This window comes from Antedon mediterranea, chromosome 1 (genome assembly GCF_964355755.1).
Source record: "Antedon mediterranea chromosome 1, ecAntMedi1.1, whole genome shotgun sequence".
Classification (NCBI taxonomy): domain Eukaryota; kingdom Metazoa; phylum Echinodermata; class Crinoidea; order Comatulida; family Antedonidae; genus Antedon; species Antedon mediterranea.
The window spans coordinates 34,887,109-34,915,026 of record NC_092670.1 but is presented as its reverse complement, the minus strand read 5'-3'; the positions used below and the strand labels follow the sequence as shown (position 1 = coordinate 34,915,026).

Genomic DNA, 27,918 nt, shown 5'->3' with positions numbered 1-27,918 from the left:
GAAGGTGTTGGAATAGTACACCAGTCTGTATCTGAATACCGCTAACTCCCAACCAAAAAATTAACCAAATTATCAGGTGGGTTTATTATTATCATGTCCAAACTATAGAGGGCGCTATAGTTATATATGCAAAACCATAGAGGGCGCTACTGACATTTTTAATAGAAAACTCGGGAAAGTTGGCAGGTCTGCTCTTAAAACTTTTAAAGTACTTGGATTTACATTTTTTTTCTTATTCCAGCTTCCTGTAGCTCCATTACCATCAGCAATGGTGATGTAACTGGAGATCTCACACACGGCGGACAGATGGTGTTTAGTTGTGATTCAGGTTACGAAATTGATGGAGTTCCCCGGACAACATGCGTAGATGGAAGTTCACAAGCTTCTCTACCTACTTGCCGCAGTAGGTTCAATTTCGATGATTACGTCGATGAAAATATTACATAAAGCCGATTTTCCACTAGGCGAATCGAAACCAAAGCGTCAGCTTAATACACATGCGTATTCATGTTACCATCTTCCAAATCCCTCTCTACGCATGCGTATAAGGTGACGCTTTCGATTCGTGGGAAATAGGCTTTAACCATCCTGAATAAAGTATTTTTAAAAATCTGTTTTACGACGACTCCGCTATTATAGTGTATACGGCCACCAAATTTCAATTTGATTATTGCTTATTTGTTATGATACCCTCTTTAGAGTTGTGCAGTTCTGTTTCTCTTCCTAACGGCTCCGTAACGGGTGATTATACTCATGGACGGCAGGTTACATTTTCCTGTGATTTCGGTTTTACCCTGGATGGCGTTTCCTCAACAACATGTGAAAATGGGCAGCTTGCAGATCAAACTCCATTTTGTCGAGGTATGTGATTATGACAAATTACGTTTCCATCATATTCCATTTTTCAGGTCAATTTGTGATTTCAAAATTTCTTTATTATGCGCTTGTGAAAACTTATAAAAGACACAATTGCTTATAATATTAAAAAAATTACAAATATACAGTATATATTATAAGCACACAAACAAAATCATGAATAAAAAGGTGGTGAAAAAAAGCCAGATAAAACAAGTAAACAAACTAATTGAGGTATTCCACATTCAAATATTGTTTCAGTATAGATATTCTTTAAAAAAATTTATCTACTATTAGCCAACTGTGACGAACTTAGTGCACCCTCCAATGGAACTATTTTGTTTTCAAATAACGTGAATGGCGGAGTAACAACATTTCAATGCTTGAAGGGGTTCACATTGGTTGGTGGAAATGAACTCAGATGCAACGATGGAGCGTATGACAAAGAACCACCCAAGTGTGCTGGTAAGTCATAAGAACCACCAAGTGTGCTTGTAAGTTATAAGAACCACCTAAGTGTGCTAGTAAGTCATAGGAATCACCCAAGTGTGCTAGTAAGTCATATGAACCACCCAAGTGTGCTAGTAAGTCATAAGAACCATCAAGTGTGCTGGTAAGTCATAAGAACCACCAAGTATGCTGGTAAGTCATAAGAACCACCTAAGTGTGCTAGTAAGTCATAAGAACCACCCAAGTGTGCTAGTAAGTCATAGGAACCACCCAAGTGTGCTAGTAAGTCATAAGAACCACCTAAGTGTCCTAGTAAGTCATAAGAACCACCTAAGTGTCCTAGTAAGTCATAAGAACCACTCAAGTGTGCTAGTAAGTCATAAGAACCACCCAAGTGTGCTAGTAAGTCATAAGAACCACCAAAGTGTGCTAGTAAGTCATAAGAACCACCCAAGTGTGCTAGTAAGTCATAAGAACCACCTAAGTGTGCTAGTAAGTCATAAGAACCACCTAAGTGTCCTAGTAAGTCATAAGAACCACTCAAGTGTGCTAGTAAGTCATAAGAACCACCTAAGTGTGCTAGTAAGTCATAAGAACCACCTAAGTGTGCTAGTAAGTCATAAGAACCACCTAAGTGTGCTAGTAAGTCATAAGAACCACCCAAGTGTGCTAGTAAGTCATAAGAACCACCTAAGTGTGCTAGTAAGTCATAAGAACCACCTAAGTGTGCTAGTAAGTCATAAGAACCACCTAAGTGTGCTAGTAAGTCATAAGAACCACCTAAGTGTGCTAGTAAGTCATAAGAACCACCTAAGTGTGCTAGTAAGTCATAGGAACCACCCAAGTGTGCTAGTAAGTCATAAGAACCACCCAAGTGTGCTAGTAAGTCATAAGAACCACCTAAGTGTGCTAGTAAGTCATAGGAACCACCCAAGTGTGCTAGTAAGTCATAAGAACCACCCAAGTGTGCTAGTAAGTCATAAGAACCACCAAAGTGTGCTAGTAAGTCATAAGAACCACCCAAGTGTGCTAGTAAGTCATAAGAACCACCTAAGTGTGCTAGTAAGTCATAGGAACCACCCAAGTGTGCTAGTAAGTCATAAGAACCACCCAAGTGTGCTAGTAAGTCATAAGAACCATCTAAGTGTTCTAGTAAGTCATAAGAACCACCTAAGTGTGCTAGTAAGTCATAGGAACCACCCAAGTGTGCTAGTAAGTCATAAGAACCACCCAAGTGTGCTAGTAAGTCATAAGAACCATCTAAGTGTTCTAGTAAGTCATAAGAACCACCCAAGTGTGCTAGTAAGTCATAAGAACCACCCAAGTGTGCTAGTAAGTCATAAGAACCACCAAAGTGTGCTAGTAAGTTATAATAACCAACCAACATTTTAAACATTTTAGGTGACTGCCCGGAAGCTATACCACCTGCCAACGGGCTTATACGAGAATCAAACACCACCCACGGGGGACTAACAATATTTGAGTGCAATAAGGACTACAGTATAGACGGTGATAAGAAGACATATTGTATAGACGGCCAGTACAATCATGAAGCCCCAGTGTGTAGAAGTATGTATACGGTTTTTTTTTAAATGTTCTGATATTTAAATCCATTCGGTCACCAATATAGAAACAACATATTCATATCGACAAACACAAACCCGTTTTAAGTAATCTTTACACACATATTGGAACCTCCATACCACGATCTGTTTTTATTTCAGACTATATCATTATAAAGCTTGGTTCCCACTAGGATGCAACGTAAAAACGTAAGCCGCAACGCAAGGATTATATAACTGTTGCTTGTGATTGGTCAAATCTTTGCATTGCGGCTTACGTCCTTACGTTGCATTCTAGTTGGTGGGTGTGTGTGTGTGTGTCTGTTGATCTATATGTGTATGTGTAGTTATATGTTTACATTTATATATATAAGTATATAATCTTCTTACATGGCTTCCCAACATACAAGTTTCAATTGGATTTTTGTTTCCAATTGATCGATACTTTCTTGGGTTTTTTTGCCACTTTCATTTTGTATATAACTGAATCATCTTTTTATACATTATGATTTACTGTATTATATCTAAAAAAAAACCAAAATATTTATATATAAAATATCAGAAATTATAATGTTTTTACTCAAATATGAATGAAAGAAATAAATGTTTATTTGAATTGAATTGAATTGAATAGTGAGAACCAAGCTTAAGAAAATCTGCGGATCTGTACGGGGCGCCGTTTAAGACATTGTTTATATGTTACACCCCATCTGTATTTTGAAACAAAAAACAAGTTTGCCTACAACAATTGTTCAATACTTTGTGAATTATGTTATGTTACACGTGTCGTCTAAATATTTTACTAATGAATTATATCTATATTGATAAAAAGAATTTTAAAAGGTTTGAAGTTTAGCCTTTATATATAACTGTTTTCATATTCATTCACTTCCAACTTCAGAGAAATGCCCACGTCAAAGGAACTTTAATGGTCAGCTTGGGGGCAGTCGTGCACATGGTGGTATTACCCAATTTTCATGTACTCCGGGCTTTACGTTAGTAGGGGTCAATATGACAGTATGTCTGAACGGAGAATACCAAGATGACCAACCTGTGTGCAAAGGTAGGTTTACATTGTGAAATTGTATTTAAACTTCTAATTTGCATATTCGAATATTTTTTTCTACGCTAGATAATGGGCTCATCAGATAGAAATGTTCTGTATCTTAATGGATAGACAAAACTGAATAAATAGATATTGTATTTTTTGATTTTGTAATTAAAACGATATGTGCATAATTATGTATGTGAATACTATATTAATTAGGCTTAGTGTAAGATATACATTTGGTATATTGGGAAGCTTACATTTGGTATATTGAGAAGATTACATTTATTGATATCTTTTAGAGGATTGTCAGCCACCAGCAGATATTGAACACGGTACATATACTGGCGAGTACACACACGGTAGTGTTATTACATACACGTGCTCGAATGGTCATTCGTTGACTGGTGACGCTCAACGTAACTGCTCTGATGGGGACTACACTGGCTCTGATCCTGAATGTAATGGTAGGTGTTCTAAACAAAGTAGGGATTAGACTTGCCCCAAGTCTGTTTTTATTTCGACCGCGATTTTTGTCTGAAATACACGAAAACCTAGTAGTATACGTATGAAACGCCATATGTGCCAAAATATTTATCTTTTTACTAATATTAAGACAAAACTCTATCTGGAACCCAGACTAAGTAGGGATCCTACAATGAATGAATGAATGAATGAATGAATGAATGAATGAATGAATGAAAAATCCTCCTGTTGAAGATTTATCAGTCGTATTGGTTTTTTTTCCTTTATTCACCAACCTTATTATTGTAAATCTTTCATTCCCAAACGAATAAACTTTACATTTTTAACCAAACATTTCAACTGAAATCTATCTCTAGCTTAATTGGTAGAAGATCAGTTATTGGGAAAAGCTGTCTCTACCTTTGTCAAACTTCAATATATAAGGCCTGTAGACTTTTTTGGAAACTTGTTTTCTGCAGTTTGTCCACTGGTATACACTTAAGCATAGTCTATAGTTTAGCAAACTTTACAAAACTTCAAATTTGCACACTTGTTTTCTGCAGTTTGCCAAAAGTTTTTCAACTGGTCTACACTAAAGCATATAGTCTAGCAAACTTTACAATTATTAATTAATAACATTACTGTATAATATTATGGATATTTATACTGACGCACCAACCTATATTTTTATTTTATAATTTTGACAGCAAACTGTGTAGAGATTACGGACTTTCCTAATGGTATTGTGACAGGTCAACCAGTACATAACGAGTTTCTAACTTTTGCGTGTGATAACGACTACACGCTTGAAGGCCCTGTTCAAATTCGTTGTCAAGATGGTGCTTATAGTGATCCTTTTCCACAATGCATGGGTAAATTGTATTTCTTTTTACTTTTGAATATTTAATGAACGGATACATTAAGATGATGAGAAATCTTCTTAGTATAGAGGAGAATTTCAAAGCCTATAACTAGGTCTACAAGAGTGTGGAGCATAACAAAGCATGGACGGATGAAATGGGGCTCGTCTGGTCCGCGCACACTAAAACATTTCAACAATGCAATAAATACAACATTGAGTTAGTTCAGCATTGTTTTTACATGTCATTATTTTGAACGAAATGCCCTTAATTAAAAAACATTAATATATGTAATATTAACAATTCTAACCAATCATAATAATTAAATCAATAAAGTTACACACCTTTTTGTTTTCATTATATTTGTATTCGTATCATTCTTTGTTTTCTGAAGAGAGTGCTAAGAGATCTATGTTACGCTATGGTAAGTGTTCAAGCGTATCCGTCACTGTTTTGTGTGCACTTGGTTTCTGACGTCGTTTTTAACGTAATTTTTGTATCACTGTTTTTTTCATATTAGTGATAAACATTTACATTTCATTTGTTTATGCCGCACGATTTTATGTTTGGTGGTTTGTTTGTTTGTTGGTTGGTTGTATTAAGTTTTAAAGATGTGTGGAGTATTTGTGGGCGTACGTGTGTGCTAGATTTTGTATTACTGTATACGATATTCATTTTAGCATGGGATTTTAGTACAGTAGGCCTACATTCAATTGTCAACATAGTACCGTATCTTTATTTTTAATGTAGGCCTAAGTATGTTTGTTTTTTTACGTATAGTACTGTTTACTGTAAATACCCCTTGTAAACATAGCATTGTATGCAAAACTCTTTTCTTACATCAATTTAGGGGGAAAATAGAAACACATTTTATAGTAACACGATTGTGCTGTTTCATCGTTTTCATAAAGATAATTAGTGATATATTACTTTTACTTAGTATTGGTCTTTGATGTTTGGTCACATACTTTCTTTCACATTTCACTTTAGCATCACTTGATTTCTTCTTCCAAGTTTTAAATGTGCACTAATTTCAAACGTTGTTTAATTAAGTTCAGTGTTTGAATTAATTAAACATCTCTTTAAACACATTCTTTTTTACCTTTCAATGTGTGTCTGCAAGCACAGATAAATAAGCTAACCATACCAAGTCTTCCACCGAAACATTAGTTGTGTTTATTGTAGCAGCAACGGGGAAAGAGTAGTATCTGGCTCTTGTGCGTTTTATTAAAGATAAATTAAAGTAAAAGATAAGAATAAACATTAATATAAAAATATTTTTTTAAATTATTCACTAGCTTTGACAACAAAAATTGAACGGAAAAATTTTTTTCTTGCTAAAATCATAAGAAAAATAGTAAGCAGGAAGCCCATCTGGCTAATCAATTGGTATATATTTCTTTTCTTTTTGTATTTACTGTAAATGTCTTCAGTCAGCAAAAAGTTTACAAAATTGCCAAAGTTCGGATATTTAGTCATCTTTAATTGTCATGTTTTTGGGAACAATACATCTTTAAACAAATCATATTCCATTGAAAGATGTTGTTTTCATTAGAAGCTCTGTAATTAAAGGAGATAATAATAATATAATAATATCAATTCACATATTCATGTTAATTCCTTCTAGAATCTTGTAAGAAACTGACTCTGGAAAATGGAAAGGTGTCTGGCGACTTTACACACAAATCGAATGTCTATTTTTCATGTAATGACAACTACTCAATGGTTGGGCCAAAGGCAATTACTTGTTTAGAAGGAATATATGCCTCTGAAGCGCCAACCTGTTATAGTAAGATCCCTACTATTATTTTTGTTACTTACTAAATAATATTATACTTTACACATATTTAGATTAACATCATTGATAGCCAAAGCTAATTAATTCAATCTAGTCTAATCTAACGACTAATGAAAATAAAACATAATTGAACACTCCATTAAAGGACTAGAACAATGGTGACTACAAAAATGGCCGTCATTATTTCCATGCTATTTTTCACGTTATGACTGAATTTATTTTCTTTTTTTTTCTCAATAGGAAATTGTGAGGATCCTGGTACTCCATTAGATGGACGGCAGACGACTGTTGACTTTACACACGGCGGCAAAGTTAGGTTCGATTGTTCAACGGATTTTACATTAGATGGAAGTGAAACGATAGTATGCGAAGATGGAAGATGGAATAACCCAATACCAAGTTGTTCACGTACGTTCAATTTGTTTTAAAAGGGATTCAAGGTCTGGTGGCCAGACAAAAGGAGTTTGGTCAATGTGATTTTACTTTACGTATGAAATCTGGACGAATTTGATTTGAACGCTTCTGCTTGAATTATGAAATATTTTATTTATACTAAGCGACCTCTTCAGTCAAGGACTTGTCTCCCAAAGGGCCCAGCTATTATCGGTGGCTGTGATGTAATACCCCCTACTACGAAAGATGTACTAGGTTCTTACGAGCTAGATGTGTACACTGGACCTACTGTTTATAGTCCTTATCCATCCGACTTGTTCTACCACCAGAACCATGAAGTGAGTGAGCCTCGAACGCCTGCCGATGTTATGGCTACGTAATTACGGTTCCACTGTCTTAACCGCTAGGCCACTCACTCACTCATGTTGACATAACATTTTCTAACTTTTAGCACTCTACTTAACACCACTAGACACCGAAAGGAGCCACCACCCTTTATCAATTCTTTTATTTTCTGCAGCTTGTACCGATGGTGAAACCTTTTATAATGGAACGTGTTTCTCACAGTATTTTGAAACGTTGGAGATAGTAACTGCTAAGGAGAGCTGCAAACAAAAGGGTGGCCATCTTGCTACTTATACAACCCAGGAAGAGCTGTTCCACATCTCTGCTAACACCAACGTCAACTTTGCCATTGGTCTAGAACAAGAGGCTGGTAATGACTGGACGCATGTCACTAACGAACCGGTTGACTTCGTTAATTGGGCACCAAATAACTGTGTGTATCTTTCCCAAATTCGTGACTACCGATGGTCAAACAGTATTCAATGTACGGAGAATATGCTGTTTATATGCGAGTATAAATATGGTATGTAATTGAATCAATTAAAAGTATTAATGTACATATATTATTATAGTATTTTGCTGTAATGGGTCTTGTTGATGATTCATCATTTTCAATATTATTCTTTTTCAGTTCGTGATATCCCAGCAGCATGTGTTTATGACTCGGTAAACTACTTAGGTCATAGTTACACAGTAAAAGGCTTTAATGAAGGCGAAAGAAAATTGTCGTGGAGAGAGGCCCGTGATGCATGTGCGCAAGATAGCGGCCAACTTGTTGTAATTGATAACCACAGTGAACAAAAGGCCATCAACACCTTTCTCGGAAACTGCGGACCATACGAATCTGATAATTTCTGGGTTGGTCTCATACGGGAAAATATCAATTCGCAATGGGGATGGATTGATAACTCGGAGCTCACCTTTAACTTTTGGCCTGATTTTCAATGTGCTTATATGGGGGATAAAGAAACCAGATACTGGTTCACTGCCCCGTGTGACAACCAACGAGTTAGCTACATATGTGAGCGAGGAGGCACAGTTTGTAAGTTCATTTATTTAATGAATAGGCCACAGTTGTTTGTATACTATACTATTTATTACTTATGCCTTCACCAAAAAGTTTTTTATTTTTATTTATTTATTCAACTTCTCACTAAGATGTATGTGAAGGATGGGGACCAACGGGTGGTAAACACCTCTAAAACGGCCCAGTCCCAATTGCACAGTGGCTGTGTTTGTGTGGAGTAGTAAACCGGGGTAACCCCTACTCGTCTCAAAAGATGTACTAGGTTCTTTAAAGTGCACATGAGCTATTTGTACATTGGACCTACGGTTCATAGTCGTTATCCGAGAGAAGACTCGTTTTACCACCAGAACCATGGAGCGAGTGAGCCTCCAACCCTTGCCGATGTTATGGCTACGTAATTACGGTTCCACTATCTTGTTCTTTTGCAATTGGTAACGTTTCGTAGTAATGTCGTATTCTCTAATGGCAAGATTTTCTCTTGATTTTGTTCACTTCTTATAACAATTTATAATGCTACCAATTACATGGCGTATCAAACCATCTGGACTAGTTGAGTTTTTAGGAAAAACTTTCCAAGTCTATACGATACAACAATATCACGGTACCAAGTACTGAAAATAATTGTCCGATCTAATGATTTGCCAATACAAAATGTACCAAAACTGTCTCTTTCCTTATTATATTAAATAGATATATGACATTTTTTTTCAGCTCCAAGATTGTTAAATCCTTGTAAAAATAATCCATGTCAATTTGGCGGTACATGTGTTCCAAAAGTTACAGAAGATTTCTCCGATTATTACTGCATTTGTACAACAGGGCGCGGAGGACCAAACTGCCAAGATACAAGTAAGTCGATAGTTTTTTTCCTATTTTATTTTTTTATTATACGAAATTATTTTCAGCTGCTCAGAGAAGGATCGTTTGAAAGAATGATCCACTACACTGTAAAAATAGTGTTTAGATCATAAATATGTATTCTGTACCACTTTTTCCACACATTTAGCCTTGAACATGTTTAGATATAAAACTTGTTTAGATTCTAAACAAATTATAAAAATGTAGTCTGTACTCAAAACATCAGTGACGTGTTGATTGTTAAACATGTGGATCAATATAAAGACACGTTTAGGTTTTAAACGTGTTTAATTTGCTATGTTTGGAGTTTTTTTCCGCCACAGTAAAACGCCAAAGACGTTGTGCTTAAACATGGTGACTGCTGAACATAGAGAAATTGAACATAATAGTGACATGTTGACTGCTAAACGAGTTGAGGAACACAACATGTAGCTATAAACACGTTTTAAACACGCTAAACATTTAACAACTGTACGTGTTTAAAAGCTCCACACTGTTTTTACAGTGTAGTAGTACTGTATACTAAATAAAAATACACAGTTATTCAACCAATTCATTTCAATACCTTCAAAATAATACAATACTGTAATAATATAGGCCGACATCGTGAAATTTGATTTATTCAAAGATCTGCAAAAGAGCCATAATAAATATTTCAAATGTATGCCTCTGGTCAGCGTTACAGATTTCAAAATCACTTATAGCAAATGTGAATGCTTAGTAGAAATTATAAATAATAATAATTAAATATGTATTGTCCCCCTAAAAAATAATTAGTATTAACAATTTTTCTGTTGAATATGCCATTTTAATGTCACATGTAATATCCACTTTGACCAAAAATTAGATGGAAACAAAAATGTATTTACATGCAAAAAATAGCAATGCTGCCAGCAAGTGGATTTTAGGTTGAATTTAACCATCTACTTAAGTGAAAACATAATTTTTTTTCTGTTTTTTTTTTCTACGGAAGTGATTAACTTTATTAAAAGTATAAAATAAGCTATTCAAAGTCTGATTTAATTAATCTTTTTTCATGTTTAATTATAATAATTATTATAATATTTGTTTTATTTACAGAAAAGTGTCCTGATGGACTTATATGTGGCGATGGTTCATGCGTTCAATTAATATTCAAATGTGACACCGTTCAAAATTGCCCAGACGGAAGTGACGAAATATGTCGTGGCGATTTCGGCTGATTACTTTTATAATAAGATATTTACAATTTTTTTAATTCCTATAATTCAAAACGTAATTGATAAAGTCTGGTATTTTATGAAATATAAACTATGTTCTCAATACTAAAAATCGTGTTGATATTTTTAAAATTAAAATACTGATTATATTGTTGACTCGATTTATGTTTGGTAAAAGCAATTATAAAAGAAATTTCAAGCAGAGGTGTAGGCCTATCCAGATAGAAAGAGAGTAATTATGAGATTTCAATAAACGGGAAAGAACTGAAAATCTGAGTGCAAACAAAAAGATAGATACGAAGACTGTGAGTGTCGCATACCACGCTCTTTAACATAACCTAGTCGGTCAATCTTATTCTTTTATTCCAGGTCGTTCAAATTAATTGTTAATTTTCTCTAACATTAAAGCACTAAGTAGGCCTATGTGTAAAATGTGTTGTACAGTGTGTTGTATCAGTTGTTTGTCTAGCAAGTATTTACAGTATAGTTACAAAAATAACGTCGTTTTTTAACTGATTAGTTTAATGTTTTTATAACTGTTCTTATCACTGTTACCATGTACATAATAGTGGACTTCATTGTAAACGTAATAATTGTAAACCTACTTCTGTAGAGAAAAGTTATTTATATTTCAGGCATTTAAAAGAATACAGAGGCTGTCTCAAATAAAAATCAAAATGAACTACCCTTACTGCCTGATTAAGCACAGTACGGTGATTATTTATTAACAACGTTCATACAAGCTCCCTGGAAGTGTATCTCAATACATTCTCATACATCAATCGTTGAGTTCAGCAAAATATTTTTCTGCCTGTCCTACTATACCACCTCGGTTCTGGCAACAGGTCGGGCTTGATGGACATCAGGCCTTGTCACATAAAGTTTAATAGTGTAGACTGAGCTTAATATAGTATACATTCACTATTTACGTCCGGGTAAAAATATTGATAATAAAAATGTTTTGAACAACACGTGCGTCAAATGTATGTATCTTCGCATGACGTCACTGATGAATAACAAAATGTAGATTATTTAATTGTAGATTTAATAAATGTCAAGTGTCCCAAACAAACGTATTGACTGTTATTGTTTTATTTCTTTACTTATAATTGTTGAATCACTAAGGCATTGGAAATGTTTTAGAGGTAAGAAACAAATTATATCGGCCTAGTATATTATTATTAGTGAGCTTATGTGCTTAAAAGCACTAAAGAGAAAATCAGCACTGTGTGTATTAACGATTACCCACCGGCTCAAATACCAGTAGTTATATCGAGATAGAAGAAGGTCAGGGTCAAAGGTCAATAAAGCCATTTCTGACCACATATTGATAAAATGTTGCATTAAAGTGAATATAAACATATATGTTCTGAACAATTTAAGAACAAATACAGTAGTATGACCAGTAGTTATCAAGATAGAAGAAGGTCAAAGGTCAATAATAATTACAAAGATATAAGCTACTGTATTTGAATATTTTGGCCGCCATCTTGAAAAGGCCCATAAAAGACCCCCCCCCCCCCCACGTGGTTTTTCTGGTTTATTTTGACCCACTAAAGATATTCAGACAAGTTGCCAACTTTCACCACAAATTGCACACGGAATACCTCTTTTAACCTGACTAGAAGCGCGCACACAAGTGTATTGACCACGTAACATTTCAGATGATCAACGCGTCATGATTGATTAAATTACTTGCAGCGCGTTGCTCCGACCGTTATTGCGTTAAGGTTAAGTGAGAACCAAGCTTAGGCGCGCCTATTCATTCTTCGATCATTTCATTGTTGATTATTTTAAAATTAATATTGTTGTATTATACAGACATTATTTGTAGGAATTATTCAATGAGAAAGAGTTATATTGTGTTGTATTGGAAATTAAATTACCAAAACGAACTTAACTCGTCTAGGAGGCCTATGTGTCATTTTCAATCGTTTGTTGAACGCCGCGCGCGAAATGTACGGACGAATAATTATAACCAACGGCTGCGACACAGACTAACAATTATGTATTGACCTCTGATGACCTAATAGGAAAATAATTATTCGCGGATGATCGTCAAAGGAGAAAAGGGTTAGCTCCGTTTTTATACTTCCTTTTGGTTTGTGTTTTACTGAGAAAAACGTACTTATATCACTTAATTAAACATTCTCAAATATGAAAATTGACATTCATAATCATATTCTACCAAAAAGATGGCCTGACTTAAAAGAGGTGAGTGTATTTAGGCTATATACTGATTACATTGAACACGTTTAGCCTTCACGCTAAGCTAGGCCTACTCTTTGTTGTGTAGTTGTGTATAGAGACGTAGTGTTCCATATTGTTCCCCAACGTTGAACTGGGAATACATTAGCATATGGATAGACTGGGCCTAGCTAGCTCTACAGTTTAGTAGTATTGCTTAATGTAGATTAGATTTGGTGTTTAGTTGTCAACATTATTGCCTTATACTATTTATTTTAATTTTTGTTTGTTGCAATACATGTTTATGTCTCTCATCATACATAACAATTGCTGTAATAATAAGGGTCCCTAGGCCCTAGTAGGCCTAGTAAAAGTATTTAATGATCAGCTTTGGCTGGATGGAGCACCTTCGTAAAATCATGGTAAAATATTGTTGAGATCAATAGATAAATACCACTTTGAGGATTTAGGATATACCTGAATTTATCTTAGAAATAAAAAACAGTGACTTAAACACAGTTTAGTTGAAAAGGTGATTCATAATAATAATAGGTTTCATAATATTGATATTAATACAGTATACAATTTTCAAGTAAATCCCTTTCTCTGTGTAGGAGGTGTGTCACTAAATCTTTTTCCCTATTGGCTGAAACCAGATCACTGCAGAGTGAACTGTAGGGCGGTACTCTGATCATATCGCTTAGTCAGTCTGATTTCATCCAATAGGGTAAGAGATTTTGTGACACACCTCCTACACAGAAAGGGATTTGCTTAGTATTTTTCCTTCATGATTTTTTTTCTTCAAATTTGTCATAACAATTTTTGTTTAAAAAGTAGGCTCTGGTTTAAATAAAATACAAAAAACCAAATGTATTCAATTTTTTAGCTTTTTTGTTTGGTGTAAGCTTTATAACAACAAGCGTAGGCTCAGTAAAGCAAATGATGTTGCTTACATGTTTCTCTTTTGTGTCATATTATTATTAATTGACACAAAGTTTTAAAGCTCAGGTACAGGCATGAATGTTAAATATGATATTTGGTTAATTGTACATAAATCAAATATTTGTAACAGAAATCAAGACAAAAAACACGAATTTCCCTTAATATGGTCAAATACAAAATTTGGCAAAATTCTTCCATAAAAACCAAGAAGACTTTTTTTCAGTACCGTAGTTAGGTAGTTAACCTAATGTAATAACATGTCTGGTGACTTCCTAGACGGTGAAAAAAGATGGTTAAATATAGATGGTAAATATACGGTGGATAATTTTTGCTATAGCCTGATGAAAATAAAAATCTGAAGTTGAATAAAAATATCAGAAATGTAATATTCAAGTAATATTACCTATATTTAGTTATCTGATAACATTTTTTACCACACCGTTTATTTTTCATAGCTTTTTAAAATGCCTCTCTATTTACAAAATTTGTGTACAAAAGAATACAGATTTTACTGTGTAATTTGAACTATCCCCCCACTGATAAGAAAGTGCTTATTTTCAACAAGCTCGTGTAACACAAAGAAAATCCCAAATATTATGAAACATAGGGGAAACTATAGATCAATAATTATTGGAATTTATGATCAAAAGAAATTTTTTGCCCACACCTGGCCTTTAAAATACTGTTTTAAAAAGCTGGCTGTTATTTATAGTAACATTGATTATTAAACTTTATTCATTGAATGGGACGAAATATCTAATGCCACATAATGAAATCAGCCAATCAAATGACAATGATACTTTAGGTGTGTTATAAAATGAACTTTATTTTGTTTGCAGAGGTATGGTTATGGCGGCTGGATCCAGCTCCACCACCATTGTGAAGGAAAGGCAAAGATGATGAAAGATGGCAAGTTATTCCGTGTTATTGACCAGAATTGCTGGGATCCCGACACCAGGATCAAGGAAATGGATGAAACAGGTAAAACAGTAATTATGTAATTTGATTTTTTTGAGCAATATTGTCTTTTTATTTTTTAGGTGCTGAACTTGACTAGAGTTTTTTTAGCCCTTCCTATGATTTATTACATTTATTTTTGGGTAAATAAAGAAAAAAAAGAAAATATTTCATATACTGTATCAACTTGTTAATACCCAGCAAAATTTCCCCATTAAGGTATGTCTCCTTAATAGGGTGTCCCCTCGATAGGTAATTTCCCTTGATAGGGATGTCGCCACACATGCTAGTGGCGTTGCCTATGCTGTCTCCTATAGAAGTTTACCTACAGTGTATACGATATTGCTGCTCATTTCTGTCACAGAAAAGTGACCCCAAAATAGGGATGTCCCAGGGAAGGAAATGTAAAAAATATAAAACCATTTATGTCATCTATGATGGAGATCCAAATTTTACTATACAGTTGTATAAAATACATGTTTTAACAATACGAACGACCAACCCTATTCAGAGGACACCACTATTAAGAAGGAGCTGCTGGGTTCCTGAAGGTGTCTCTTCTTAATATGGTGTTCTACTGTCAATTGTCATACATTTTAATTAATAATATATCCTGGATTGTGAAACCTCTAAGCACTGTACATATTGATACCCCAGTCATATTTTGATCATCAAACACATGGAAACATACTCCAGGGAAAAATTTCATTTTAAAATTTTGTTTAGCAATTATTGCTAATCAAACTGATTTTTTAGTCGAGAAACATAGTTTTGTATTGTCTTTTTTGCTACACAATTTTAGAAATGTGTAGCAATAAGGTTGTTTTGTATAGCTTTTTGCTATGCTACACTGGCGAAATCATTCCCTGTACTCCCATAATATTTGTACTGGTTCAATTAGCCATTGACATTAAGTTGGCATTTTACGGTAATGCGACATTTATAATATAGCACTCTATTTTATGAAGATCAAAGAGCTGTAGACTTGGATATTAAAAAAAGTACCAATGCAGCTAGTAAGCAGCGCAAAGTTCTGTTTTGACTTTACCAGGTACATTACTTATTTGTACACCTGGGTGGAAAGAGGAAAATATAAGTGAAGACAAGCATTGGATTTGAACCCACGATCTCACAATCAGTAGTCCAATACCCAACACACATCGTCACACGCTCACAATACTATTTACACTCTTATTGATATGAGTACTTTATTAAATAATTAATAATAACTAGTATTGTTAGGCGCTCTGTTCTTTGTAGGGCGCCATATAGAAACAACCATGATTTTTCAATTCAACTTTTATTTCAGACAATTGTCCATATGGTATAATACATTACACAAATAAAAAAGATGAAGGAGAGAGGACCAAAACTGTTATCTATTGGTATATAATGCCTCTCTCCATTTGTAGTACATGTTTGAATCCATCAACAAATATTTATATATACAAAGTAACATTCTGTTTTCGCTTTTCATTGTTCTTGTAAGAAATCGGTAAGTCGAAATCCTCAAATATTCATAAAATGATGAAATATTGTTTTCCACAAACAAATTCTTCGCACTGACAAATCTGGGTTGTCCCAACAACCTCCGGAAAGCATCATTATAACAAACTTTAAGTAAAACATTATCTCTAATACATAGAGATCTATATTGGCATTTTATAAGATATAATTAAATTTGATATTATTATTTCTTCTTTCAGGGGTAACTGTACAAGCTCTCTCCACCGTACCAATCATGTTTAGCTACTGGGCAAAACCTGAAGATGCGTTAGATCTTTGTAAAATCATCAACGATGACTTGGCCACTACTGTTAAAACACACCCAAAGCGCTTCATTGGTCTGGGTACGGTCCCGCTACAAGCACCGGATCTTGCTATTCAAGAAATGACTAGATGTATAAAGGTACAACTTATAACAAATTGATTTTTTAAAGATATGCTATTGTAGTAATATTGTGTTAGAAATATAGAGATGATAATAAGGCGAAGGCTAGAGGGTGTACTAGGTGACAGTGAAGGTGGATCTTACGGAGAAGTTCTCTACCAGAGGGCCGCCTGGCTTGTTCAACAATTTTTAAACAGATTAATAATAAAAAAACAAGACAAATATTTAGTATAAATGTATATTCTTTAGATAAAATATATTGAGAATGGGAATATATAGAATTTGGCGATCTAGCATTCGGCTTCTAAAATTTTTGGTTAGAATAAGGTTCACTGACAGGGTTACATGCATATGCCTTCAGGACCCTCTGAACATTAACCTTAGAAGTACAGTGTTAATAACCTTATTTCGATTTTCTGGCACACACCTCAGTTATATATGGTGATTATATTATTTCAATATGACACGCATAAAGAAACTCTAAAATAGCCAGAAGTGATATACTTGAAATTGATTAATTAATCTGGAAGCTATTTATTGTGTCTCATCAAAAAATATTAAGGTGCAGTAAAGATAACTAAAAACTAAATGTTATATGTTAATTGAATATGAATAATGTGTTGATCAAGATATTGGGAATTCTTTAAAAATGAGGAAATAACCGCCCCCAACCAAGATTCGACACCTGGAATCTTCTGCTTGCTATGCCTATTAGTACCACTAAACTATACTGTTAACTGTATTATTAATACTGATATATATATCTTTTTATTAATACTATAATCATAACAATAAATATTATAAAAATATATATATTAAATAATAATTTATCGCAATAATAATATACAGTCTAAAATAATTAATTGATATACAAAATCATTACACCCAACTACTATCTTCATCTCCTAGTATGAGGAACATCATTTGAATAACAGAACAAGTCACACATCTACACAATCAAACATCGTATACTCTATCTCTAACAATATTTCAATCTTCTATCGACTAAAGTCGTTCTAGGCCACCATCAGGTAGGCTTACTTCATTAAGGCTTCTATGAATGGATGACTAGTTGGGAGCAGGAACGCTAGTAGACCAAACCCAGTACCGTTTTGATTACGATCAATCGGGAAATTACCTCACGACCTATACACAAAAACAAGATTATAAAGTAATAAAATATAAATACCAATCATATAAAAAATGAATTATAAAGCTAATTGTCACATCTCATTGAAAATTATGTTTTTCGTCGCCAAATCATAACTATCCACAATTGTCTCTGAAAAAACAAGACATATTTTAACTAATCATCTTAGTCTGTCCACTTAGCGGCCTATAAATGATTAAAACATTTGTGATGCACTTAAAAAATCACTGTAATTTAAAACAAAGACAATATTCCTTCAAAAACCATTACATTAGTATTTCTAAAATTGGGCTAAAGAGACTTTAATAAGTCAATAAGTTATTTATAATATTAATATACATCACTCAGTCACACAGACTCCCTCCCACTGGGACACTGTTTAATATTAATACCCTTAAAAGTTAAATATCATATTTTATATTCCTTGGCAGCTTTTAATTGCTGGTACAATTAAAAATGAATTATCTAGGTTAAACCACTTTAATTGTTTTAAATCAAATATAATTTGGTTTTTCTTTTTTTGCATATTCATATCTTTTTTTTATGTTATTTGAGTTAGCTTTAAATTTTCTTTACATCTCTTTTCTAAATAATTACTAATTGACTTTTTATTTGTAATTGATAATGATATCATTTTCTATTTTTCATTATTTTTTAATAACCAGTTTGTGCTGCTTATTTGAAAGAAAAGGAAGGTTAAATGAATAAATATAATATTTACTCCTTTTAAAAGCTCTTTTTCAATTTATATTTATATATAAATATTTCCTGTCCTCCTTTGGTGCTCTGTATAGTTGTTAATTTTACTCGCTTGTTCTTGATTGTCCCATAATGGCCCGGAAACGTCAATCTTTTTTGTAATTTTATTTTAAAACATAATGTTATTCATTTTTTTTAGGAACTTGGATTTCCAGGAATTGAAATTGGATCTCATGTAAATGATTGGAATTTAGACGCACCAGAACTTCAGTCATTTTTCGCTGTAAGTATTTAAAAAAATTACAGTAATCCAGGCCTTGTCTTTTAAGGCGACCAAGTGTGATCACTCGCCTAACACTCCTAAGCTGCCCTTGAGGAGAGCGATTTACAACACGCCTAAATTTGGTAAATTTCTACAAACAGCACACCTACAGCACCCCTAAATGTATTGAGGAGTGCAATTTGTAGCACACCTACAATTTTAAAAAGACAAGGCCTGGTAATCCTAACTTAAAGAAGAGAAATATTGAGAGAATTTATGAAGTATAATCAAGAGAAATGTTTAAAGGGATAAAGATAAGATGTCAAATGCACAATTTAGTTTATTAATTTAGGTATTTCAATTCATTGCCGCTGGTAGAAACTTAACTACAGTAATAAATATACAATATAATGATATAAAATACCTTTGCAAATTAAAGTGATGTAAAATTATGGAATGGAAAGAAGTAATTAACTACAGTACTTTTAATATTATATACTATCATAAAAAATATCAGCATTTGTAGTACATATAAAATAATAAATAAATGATATATTCTACTTCATTATTGTAGGCAGCTGAGGAGTTGGACTGTTCCATTTTTGTGCATCCATGGGACATGGAGATGTCGGGGAGAATGTCGAAATATTGGTTGCCATGGTTAGTGGGCATGCCAGCAGAAACGGCTACAGCAATGTGCTCCCTTATTTTTGGTGGCGTGTTGGAAAGGTTCCCAAAGTTGAAAGTTTGCTTTGCTCACGGAGGTATGTACATTTTTTTTTTTACCTCCTTCATAAAAATGTATGGGATGCCACTATTAAGAGATATTGTGAAACGAACAAAGGGGTGATGTATGTATACTATGTCTATTGAAGCTTGGTTTTCACTAGGACGCAACACAGGGTTGTTAAGCTGCAGTGTAAATTGACCAATCACAAGTTCTAATAATCCATCTGTTTTGATTAGTCGATTTGCTAATTTGTGACTTACGTCTTTGCATTGAGTCCTAATAAGAAACCAAGCTTCAGGGGACACATTTTCAGGCCTTGTCTTTTAAGGTGAGCGAGCGCGATCACTCACCTAACACACTCCTAAAAAATGCCCTTGAGGAGTGCGATTTACAACACGCTTAAATTTGGTAAACTTCTACACACCAAAATACAACAGCACACCTACAGCTGTATTATTTGTAGCTAACACACCTTTCATTCATTCATTCATTTATTCTTTATAGTATTTTTAATCAGTATCAGATTAATGTAATTAATCTTCTAAAATGTACATCATATATTTAAATGCAACGTTACGAAAGATGAGCCTTTAAAATCAAAATACATTTAAAACATAGGTAACAAAAAAAAACAGGTGAAAATCTAAGGAGGCAAGGATAAGCAAAGCTCACAGGCGTGCTTATAATTTTCAAAAGGCCTGCATTTTACACAAGAAACACAATACTTCAAAGACAATGCTATCATTTTCTATGAGTTACTATATATCTACATTGTGTTTTTATTTCTTTATCTTACAGGAGGTTCGTTCCCATGTACTATTGGCAGGATCGAACACGGATTTAACGTAAGGCCTGATCTCTGTGCCGTTGAGTGTGAAGTAAATCCACGTAATTACTTAGGGCGCGTCTACACGGATTCCTTAGTACACGATCCTGAGGCTCTGAGGCTGCTGGTTAATGTCATAGGAAAGGTTATTTTCTTTTTTAATCAAAGTTCCTCATTTTAAAACTTAAGTTTGTGTAATAATGTGCGTGTATTCTATATATTAATTTTGTTTATCTTTTTTTTATCGTACTAATATTGGCAATCTTTAAGAAGAAATTCTATTGTTATTTTGTTATGATAATGAACAATTAAAGCAATTCCGTTTTCAGTAGAGTAGGAACCCCTCCCCCTCCCCCTTCATGGTACCTCTATTCAGAGGACACCTCTATTTCACTTTCATGTGAAAGGAACAGGTGGCAATATATGTTTCAACACTGCGGCCAATTGATTAATATTATAATTATATTATTTTCAGGACAATATTGTGCTTGGAAGTGATTATCCGTTCCCATTAGGAGAACATCATCCCGGAAAACTAATACAATCAATGAATGATTTCAGTGATATTCTTAAGGTATATACTCAACTTTCTATATAGACATTTATAAAAATATTGATGGCACCCTCTATGGTTAAACATTGATTTGTGGAGTAGTTAAATTGCAACAGCCAATAATAAGAAATTTGTTCACTATTGAATGCAAAGGTTGTTTTTTGATACTTTATGAAAAAGATTTAACTGCTCTGATCCGGCTCTAGTTCAGGTTGGCATCAGATTGTGTGTACACATGCACATCAAGTAAAATGATTGGCATAGTGTTGTGAAAAAAAGCCATTGAGATGCGATTTGATTTGCCAAGCCAGATCAGAGCAGGTGTGAAAGGCGCTTAACTCAAATAGAACACAATTTATTCAAAAAATTTATCTTTATTTTTATTAACCCTATCATGTTTGAGTTGAATTGTTGTTGACGATATTTAAATTTGGGATGTAAAAGGCAACCAAAAAATGTAAATGTAAGTACTGTATCCTTAGGCAAGATTTACTCTCATTTTCTCGTCCTTCAGATGGGATGTAAATCTATTTTCCTGTGTACATACACTGCCCATGTGCATGATAAAGAACTTTGAATAAACTTTAATAATAATAGTACACCATTATATTAATAAACTAGAGGGTACTCCGAGAGTACAAACCTCCGCCTACTGTAAAATTCCCCTACATAAAATGCCCCCTGAATATTTTTTTTTTACACATTTTTTTTTATTAGTTCTAAGTGTAAATATGTTAACTGCACACTACAAAGTTGTGGATGACAGTGTGGTGTAATGGTTATGTGTCCAGCCTCTCACAGTTGAGATCGCTGGTTCAAGTCCCACTGAGGGTTTTTTTTTTTTTTTTATTATTTTTTTATTTATTTTTTTTTTGTGGGCCTTGATCTTTGACCCTGACCCTTCAAAATTTAACCACAATTATATGATGTGTCATTGATCATTGTGGCTAAGTTTGGTGAGAATCGGATCAAAACTGTGGTCTCTAGGCAGTAAAATAGTTTTTTGTTAGTTGTGACCTTGACCTATGACCTTTCCCCCTCAAATTCGAACTCGTCCGAGCTTTTTGGGCATAGATCATTGTGTCCAAATTTGGTTAGAATCGGATAAAAACTGTGGCCTCCAGGCTGTTCACAGACACACACACAAACACACAAACACACACACAAACACACACACAAACATACAGGGGTGAAAACATAACCTCCTTGGCGGAGGTAATAATCAGGGTTCGGTCCCAGTGTACAGATCATGTGGTTGGCGCTGAACAGCAGCTGTCGTCGTTCTTCTGAGGACATAATCCAAATTTCTTTAAAGCTCTGTCTACACTATCAAACTAGTTTGACAAAAATGTGTGGTGTGCTCAAATATGGTAGTGATATGGTCAAATATGGTAGTGATATGACATCATATATGGGCACATCACATTTTTTTGTGCAAGGCTTAAACTGAGGACAAATATTGAACCTTCCTGAAGCTCAGCTGCTACAAACTTTATGTGACAGAAAATGTGATGTGACCATATATGTACATGATGATGTCATATCACTACCATATTTGGGCATATATCACTACCATATTTGGGCATATTTGAGCACATCACATCATTTTTGTCAAACTAGTTTCATTAGTATAGACAGCTAGCTAATAATACTTTTTATTTATATGTGAACAAAAGTGCTCTATGTACTGCATATGACCCCCTTTAACTATTTACGGTAATGAGGGATATTTATCAGCTGAATTAACAAAATATAATATAATAATAATAATAATAATAATTAGTAATAGTAATTAGAACAATTTATGTTATATTCCTTCATAAAGTAAATTTTTTTTTGTGTGAAAATTTTATTCTCTAAATAGCAGTAATTTAGAAATTATTCACAAAAAAATGCTTATTACCAGATTACTTTATGACTCACTAACAGTAACTTTTTAGCGTAGTCATGATGTTGTCAAACCTCTCTAAATAGAACCTAATTTACTAGTATTACCCACAATGATTGAACCAATTAACCTGTTAGTAATGAAAGTAATTAGTTTTCTGGATGGGTAACGCACAGCTTGTCATATCTTGTTTTAACCTCACTCAGTAATGATTATTTCTTTAAATTGAAACATGGTGTACAAAAGGTTATGTAAGGTTAACTCTCTGTCTTAATTTATGTTGCTATTTTTACAAATGTAAAGTGATTGTGTTGCCAGATGTAGTGTTGATAGTCTTTTTGTTCCCTGGTTAATTTATTGAACACATTGGGACCCAAAAAAGTACGGTCCCAGTATCCCCTGAATAGGGGTGTGTTGCTAGATGTAGTTTTAATAATAAATTTTTTTTGTTCCTTAGTTAATTTATTGAAATCAGTATTAGAGGACACCTTCAGGACCCAAAAAAGTGTTCCTTTTATAGGAGTATCCCCTGAATAGGGGGGAGGGGGTGTGTTGCCAGATATAGTGTTACTGTTAATAATAAAGTGTTTTTGTTCCCTAGTTAATTTATTGAATACATACAGTGTTAGAGGACACCTTGGGGACCAAAAAAAGTGCCCCTTTAATAGGAGTACAGTATCCCCTGAATAGAGAGTGTATTGTCAGATGTAGTTTTAGTAATGAAGTCTTTTTGTTCTCTAGTTAATTTATTGAAATACTTACAGTATTAGAGGACACCTTCAGGACCTAAAAAAGTGTCCCTTCAATAGGAGTATCCCCTGAATAGGGGTTGGTCATAGTGTCAAAACAAAATAATATAAAGACACCTTGTTTTGTTGTTGTTTTTTTTTACAAAAAATAATGTGTACATTTTCTTATATTAAATAATGTTTTTGTAATATTCATATAATATTTCAGGACAAATTGTTGGCTGACAACGCCTGCCAGTTTCTAGGCATTGACCGAGCTTTGTACGAACCAGCGTGCTCATCCAAATCAAGTATGTCAGACTCTATGTCTTGTGAACATTCTGAACCCAGTCCTAAGAGACAAAAAACTCACGAACTTGCGTCAAATAATGTCTGTTCTTAATCACAGCAACATGCTAAGTGTTTGGAGTGAATACAAGTCAGGAAGCGAGAATTGCTTTTTTATAGCAATCAAAAGTCTCTACTTTACCAACTCAAAATGATGTTACACCGGACATTACAAGCCAATGACTGGGTTTTTTCCCCCTATTGAACAAAATCAAATTATCAAAATGGAAAAAATAATTCCTCAAACATGTAAAGTTTAAGGTGTCATTAGGGTTACAACTGTATGAGTGTAAGAACATATTTTTGTTACCAAGGCAGAGGCTATGACCCTAGTAAACTGATATAAAAAAAAGCCTTAAAAATTGTATTTTTGTTACCAAGAAGGTGGGGAGGGTGGGGGTGTTGATGAGGGAGTGACACAAGTGGATCATCCCCAAGGTTCCTTTCCTTAGGAAACTAGTGAAAATTGTATATTTTGGGTGTGACCCTAGTTTCAAGGATTTCAGTTTCAATGCAATTTATAGATTTCAGTTTTTCTATATTGACAACGTCTATACAGTATAGATAAATATAGATTTATTTATTCGCTAAAAAGTGTTTGTACAGTACTAAACAGCTAGCTATTAAACATGATTTGTTTTACTATATTTGATTCCATTGCTACCATATTCAGTAATTATTGGACTGTTTTATGAGTGATTTTTTTCGCTGTAAATTTGGTGGATTAGTTATAGTACCAACCTATATTATATAGCCTATAGCATGCTTTGTTAAAAGGTTATTTCCGTTCTTGTATTGTTTATTAAGAAAATTAAACCTTCCAACAAAAAAGCCCTGTAAGTAGCACTACTTTTTAAAATGGGAGAGGGGGTGGGGAATTCACGATACTTAGACTACTTCTAAAAAAAGGCATATTTCACGATTATTATTTTGCTTCACTGCTGTCCAAAAATAAGTGGAGTCATCATTAATGTTGTGGGAAAGGTTTATTAAACAATGTAAACTTTAATCACATAGCTGAGCTACCCTTTAATATCTGCTAATTATTAGTCAATTTGAGACCACTTGTAAATAACGGTATACAGGGTCACCATCGTAAATTATTTTTATAATATTAGAATAAAAAGTTACTTTCATTATGAATAAACCCAAGCCTCTTTACAGACTAATTCTGTTGTTAGTTTACAGGAGGAGTATAGCACAGGTTGAATTTCATAAAATCTATCAAAATGTTCTTCCATCAAGTTATTCATTTTTGAGTAGTTAAACCATAAACTATTTATCTATTTATTCAAACTACCTCTAAAGAAGAAAAAAACAATCTCCTATTAATGTCCACTTTATAAGGTCGGTATTCTGGTTTGATATTTTATGTATTGCTAGTCAACTAGCGAGTTTAGGTTAGTTAAAACTACTCATTAATATAATTAGTGTTGGTTGTTATAATTAACTATTACGGTGCTTTCAATTTGCGACGACCGATGACCTACCTAGGTCAGGTCAATCGATGGGTCATCAGTCGTCACCTGGACCTGACCCAATATCTACGCATGCGCATAGTGAATAAACGCGCAGTGAATTACGTAGTTTGGTCGTCGGTCGTCGCAAATCGAAAGCTTCTTGTTAATTTCTGTGGAGTGGAGTGGAGTGGAACAATTTTAGTAATTGTTTTTTTAGTGAGTTTAAAGTATTTTTATTCGGTTTTTAAAACTATTTTTTTTAATGTAAGACCAATAAATTATATGTTGAACAAACAACAATTGTAATTGTTTTAATTTTAGAACCAAATATTTCGTTACGTTACCGGTACATCTCAATAATCGTTTGCGTCGGCTAAAGGCCAATTTACACAAACGAGCAGTAATGAATGGTCTTAAGGAATAACATAGAATCTAATACAGTAGTTGTATTACCGTTATCGCTCGTCTGTGTAAATTGGCCTTAAAGGTGATGGGTATGCCATCTTTTTAAAGACAGAAAATATCCCTCTAATCACAGGTGAAATGTCTTTGACTGTAAACATCTCTTCTGCTTAATTTTTTTTTTTTTTTTAAAGATACTTAAGTTGTGTGATGTGTACCAAATAAAAACAGTAGACAGATACCAAAATCAAGTCTTTTATTATATTGGCATTTAAGCTCTTTTATACTTATATACGAATCAACCACCTGTAAACTATAACTATGCAAATTAGCTCAATATATCGATATGCAAATACCAGTATATTAACAATAATATCATCTTGCTTCACGTTCCTTGTGGTCGTGTTGAATGCACAAAACGAGGTATTTTTCGGCGGTTACCTAACACATTTAATAGGTTACTTGTTATTTGTTTGGATATTGATTTATTTTATGATAGTTTAAATGTATTTAAGGGTAAAATTGTTAAACCTTAATGTTGTGATCTTTGTTTATGTTTTTGTTGTTTATTTGAATACATTTTATAGTTTATTATGTTTAGATTCAACCTGTTAGTGGCGGTTTCATCGCTGTTGGTTGACAACTGAATAAAATAAATAAATAAAATAAATAAATAAATAAAGATGATATTTTATACTACATTCAAAACCCGGAGCCACCCTTTAATTTAAGCAGAGCGGGCAGCGATTTTTTTTTTCGTACATAAGTTGGGGACCCCCTCATGAAACGTCACAAAATAAACATGAATAATTCATCAGTTAAATTTTCTTGTTCCGTGTGCACCCATGGATTAAAGAATAGAAGGATATGCATCGACGTGAGATCAAGGGTTCCTTGACTCTCGCCGACAGACCGCGGACCGCCCACAATGTTACAGTTTAATTAACCGCATGGTAACAACGAAACGGTCGCGTGCCTAATATATTGTTTACTGCACATGTGCAACGACATTTAACCTTGTTGGCTACTACGCTTCTTTCGCGCGTTCTTTGGTGGCATGATGTTTGTAGATGGTCAACTATTGACTATGTTGGTTTCTGCCGCGATTGATCTACGCTAATGATTTTTTTATGATGATTAAAGTAGCATTTTATGACCTGTAGTAGCCCTACATCTGAGACAATAACTATTAGTTGTCTCATTTGTTGTAAAATTACAAAATCAGCAAGAATGCTAGCCTAGCTAGGCCCAGGCCTTGTACTAACTAGGCTAAACTGGGCTAGTAAACCCTATGATTTGCCGACATTGATACTGCCTAGGTAGGCCTAGGCTAATCTTAAATACTCACCGTTGTCTTACTTCTTGTGTGAATAATAATAATAGGTAGGCCTACTTCGTTTGTTCGTGATCAAGTTTGCCCTGCGTGTACTTTTCAAAACGACCGCTAGGTAACGAATCGCAACTATACATAGCCAGCCAATCCCGGATCAGGGATCGCTGTTTTCATTCAATTAGGCCCGGTGATTGGATGTGATGTGGATGACATAACCACTAGCCAATCACCAGGCACTACAGTTTAAATATAATCACATCGATAATTAAGGAGATTTATGAAGAAACCACTGCTTAGCCATATATTAAAAAACACGATTGTTGTATGTCTGAACACCGGCCACGCTAACAACATACATGGTCAAATGCATAATTTAATATTCTATAGATTAACGCAATTTTTAATGACAGAAGATGGCAGGCAAATAATGATAATTCAAATATAAAAATGGCATATTTTATTAATATTACCAACTACCTAAAATTACCAGTCGTAAGAAAGTGAACTTTTCGTAGTCCGATTGTGATGAAACTAAAACAGAATTATTCAGCAATATATGTTTGTTATCAATTAATCATCGACGCAGACATGTCAATAGAACATTCAGACTGCGCATACGATTTCTACATGGTTACGTTTTGGTCTCAAAAAATGTAACAGTTGATTCGCAGCGTTTTACAGAGGGCCGCGGTTAGAGACACG

General features: G+C 33.9%; 2 protein-coding genes across 4 annotated transcripts in view; both read left to right on the top strand.

The window, feature by feature from the left end:
* LOC140041013 (sushi, von Willebrand factor type A, EGF and pentraxin domain-containing protein 1-like) overlaps window positions 1-11,151 on the top strand; it is a 41,776-nt gene extending 30,625 nt beyond the window's left edge. For 2 of the 3 annotated variants that reach the window (XM_072087486.1, XM_072087407.1), the window contains 14 exons: window positions 242-403; window positions 700-861; window positions 1,153-1,320; window positions 2,707-2,874; window positions 3,769-3,930; window positions 4,218-4,382; window positions 5,088-5,252; window positions 5,635-5,664; window positions 6,868-7,029; window positions 7,279-7,446; window positions 7,952-8,299; window positions 8,408-8,818; window positions 9,515-9,652; window positions 10,742-11,151. In XM_072087486.1, coding sequence (XP_071943587.1) covers window positions 242-403; window positions 700-861; window positions 1,153-1,320; window positions 2,707-2,874; window positions 3,769-3,930; window positions 4,218-4,382; window positions 5,088-5,252; window positions 5,635-5,664; window positions 6,868-7,029; window positions 7,279-7,446; window positions 7,952-8,299; window positions 8,408-8,818; window positions 9,515-9,652; window positions 10,742-10,863 — 2,531 coding nt within the window. In that variant the 3' untranslated portion in view covers window positions 10,864-11,151. The remainder of the gene's footprint in view (window positions 1-241; window positions 404-699; window positions 862-1,152; window positions 1,321-2,706; window positions 2,875-3,768; window positions 3,931-4,217; window positions 4,383-5,087; window positions 5,253-5,634; window positions 5,665-6,867; window positions 7,030-7,278; window positions 7,447-7,951; window positions 8,300-8,407; window positions 8,819-9,514; window positions 9,653-10,741) is intronic. The other variant, XM_072087568.1, reaches the window with a different exon arrangement.
* Window positions 11,152-12,918: 1,767 nt separating this feature from the next.
* LOC140041211 (2-amino-3-carboxymuconate-6-semialdehyde decarboxylase-like) lies at window positions 12,919-26,620 on the top strand. The gene is made up of 8 exons (XM_072087627.1): window positions 12,919-13,074; window positions 14,829-14,970; window positions 16,653-16,855; window positions 18,886-18,969; window positions 19,523-19,712; window positions 20,477-20,649; window positions 20,980-21,078; window positions 23,903-26,620. Exons 1-8 carry the CDS (start codon window positions 13,018-13,020, stop codon window positions 24,074-24,076), a joined length of 1,122 nt encoding a protein of 373 aa, XP_071943728.1. The 5' UTR covers window positions 12,919-13,017; the 3' UTR covers window positions 24,077-26,620.
* Window positions 26,621-27,918: the final 1,298 nt, after the last annotated feature.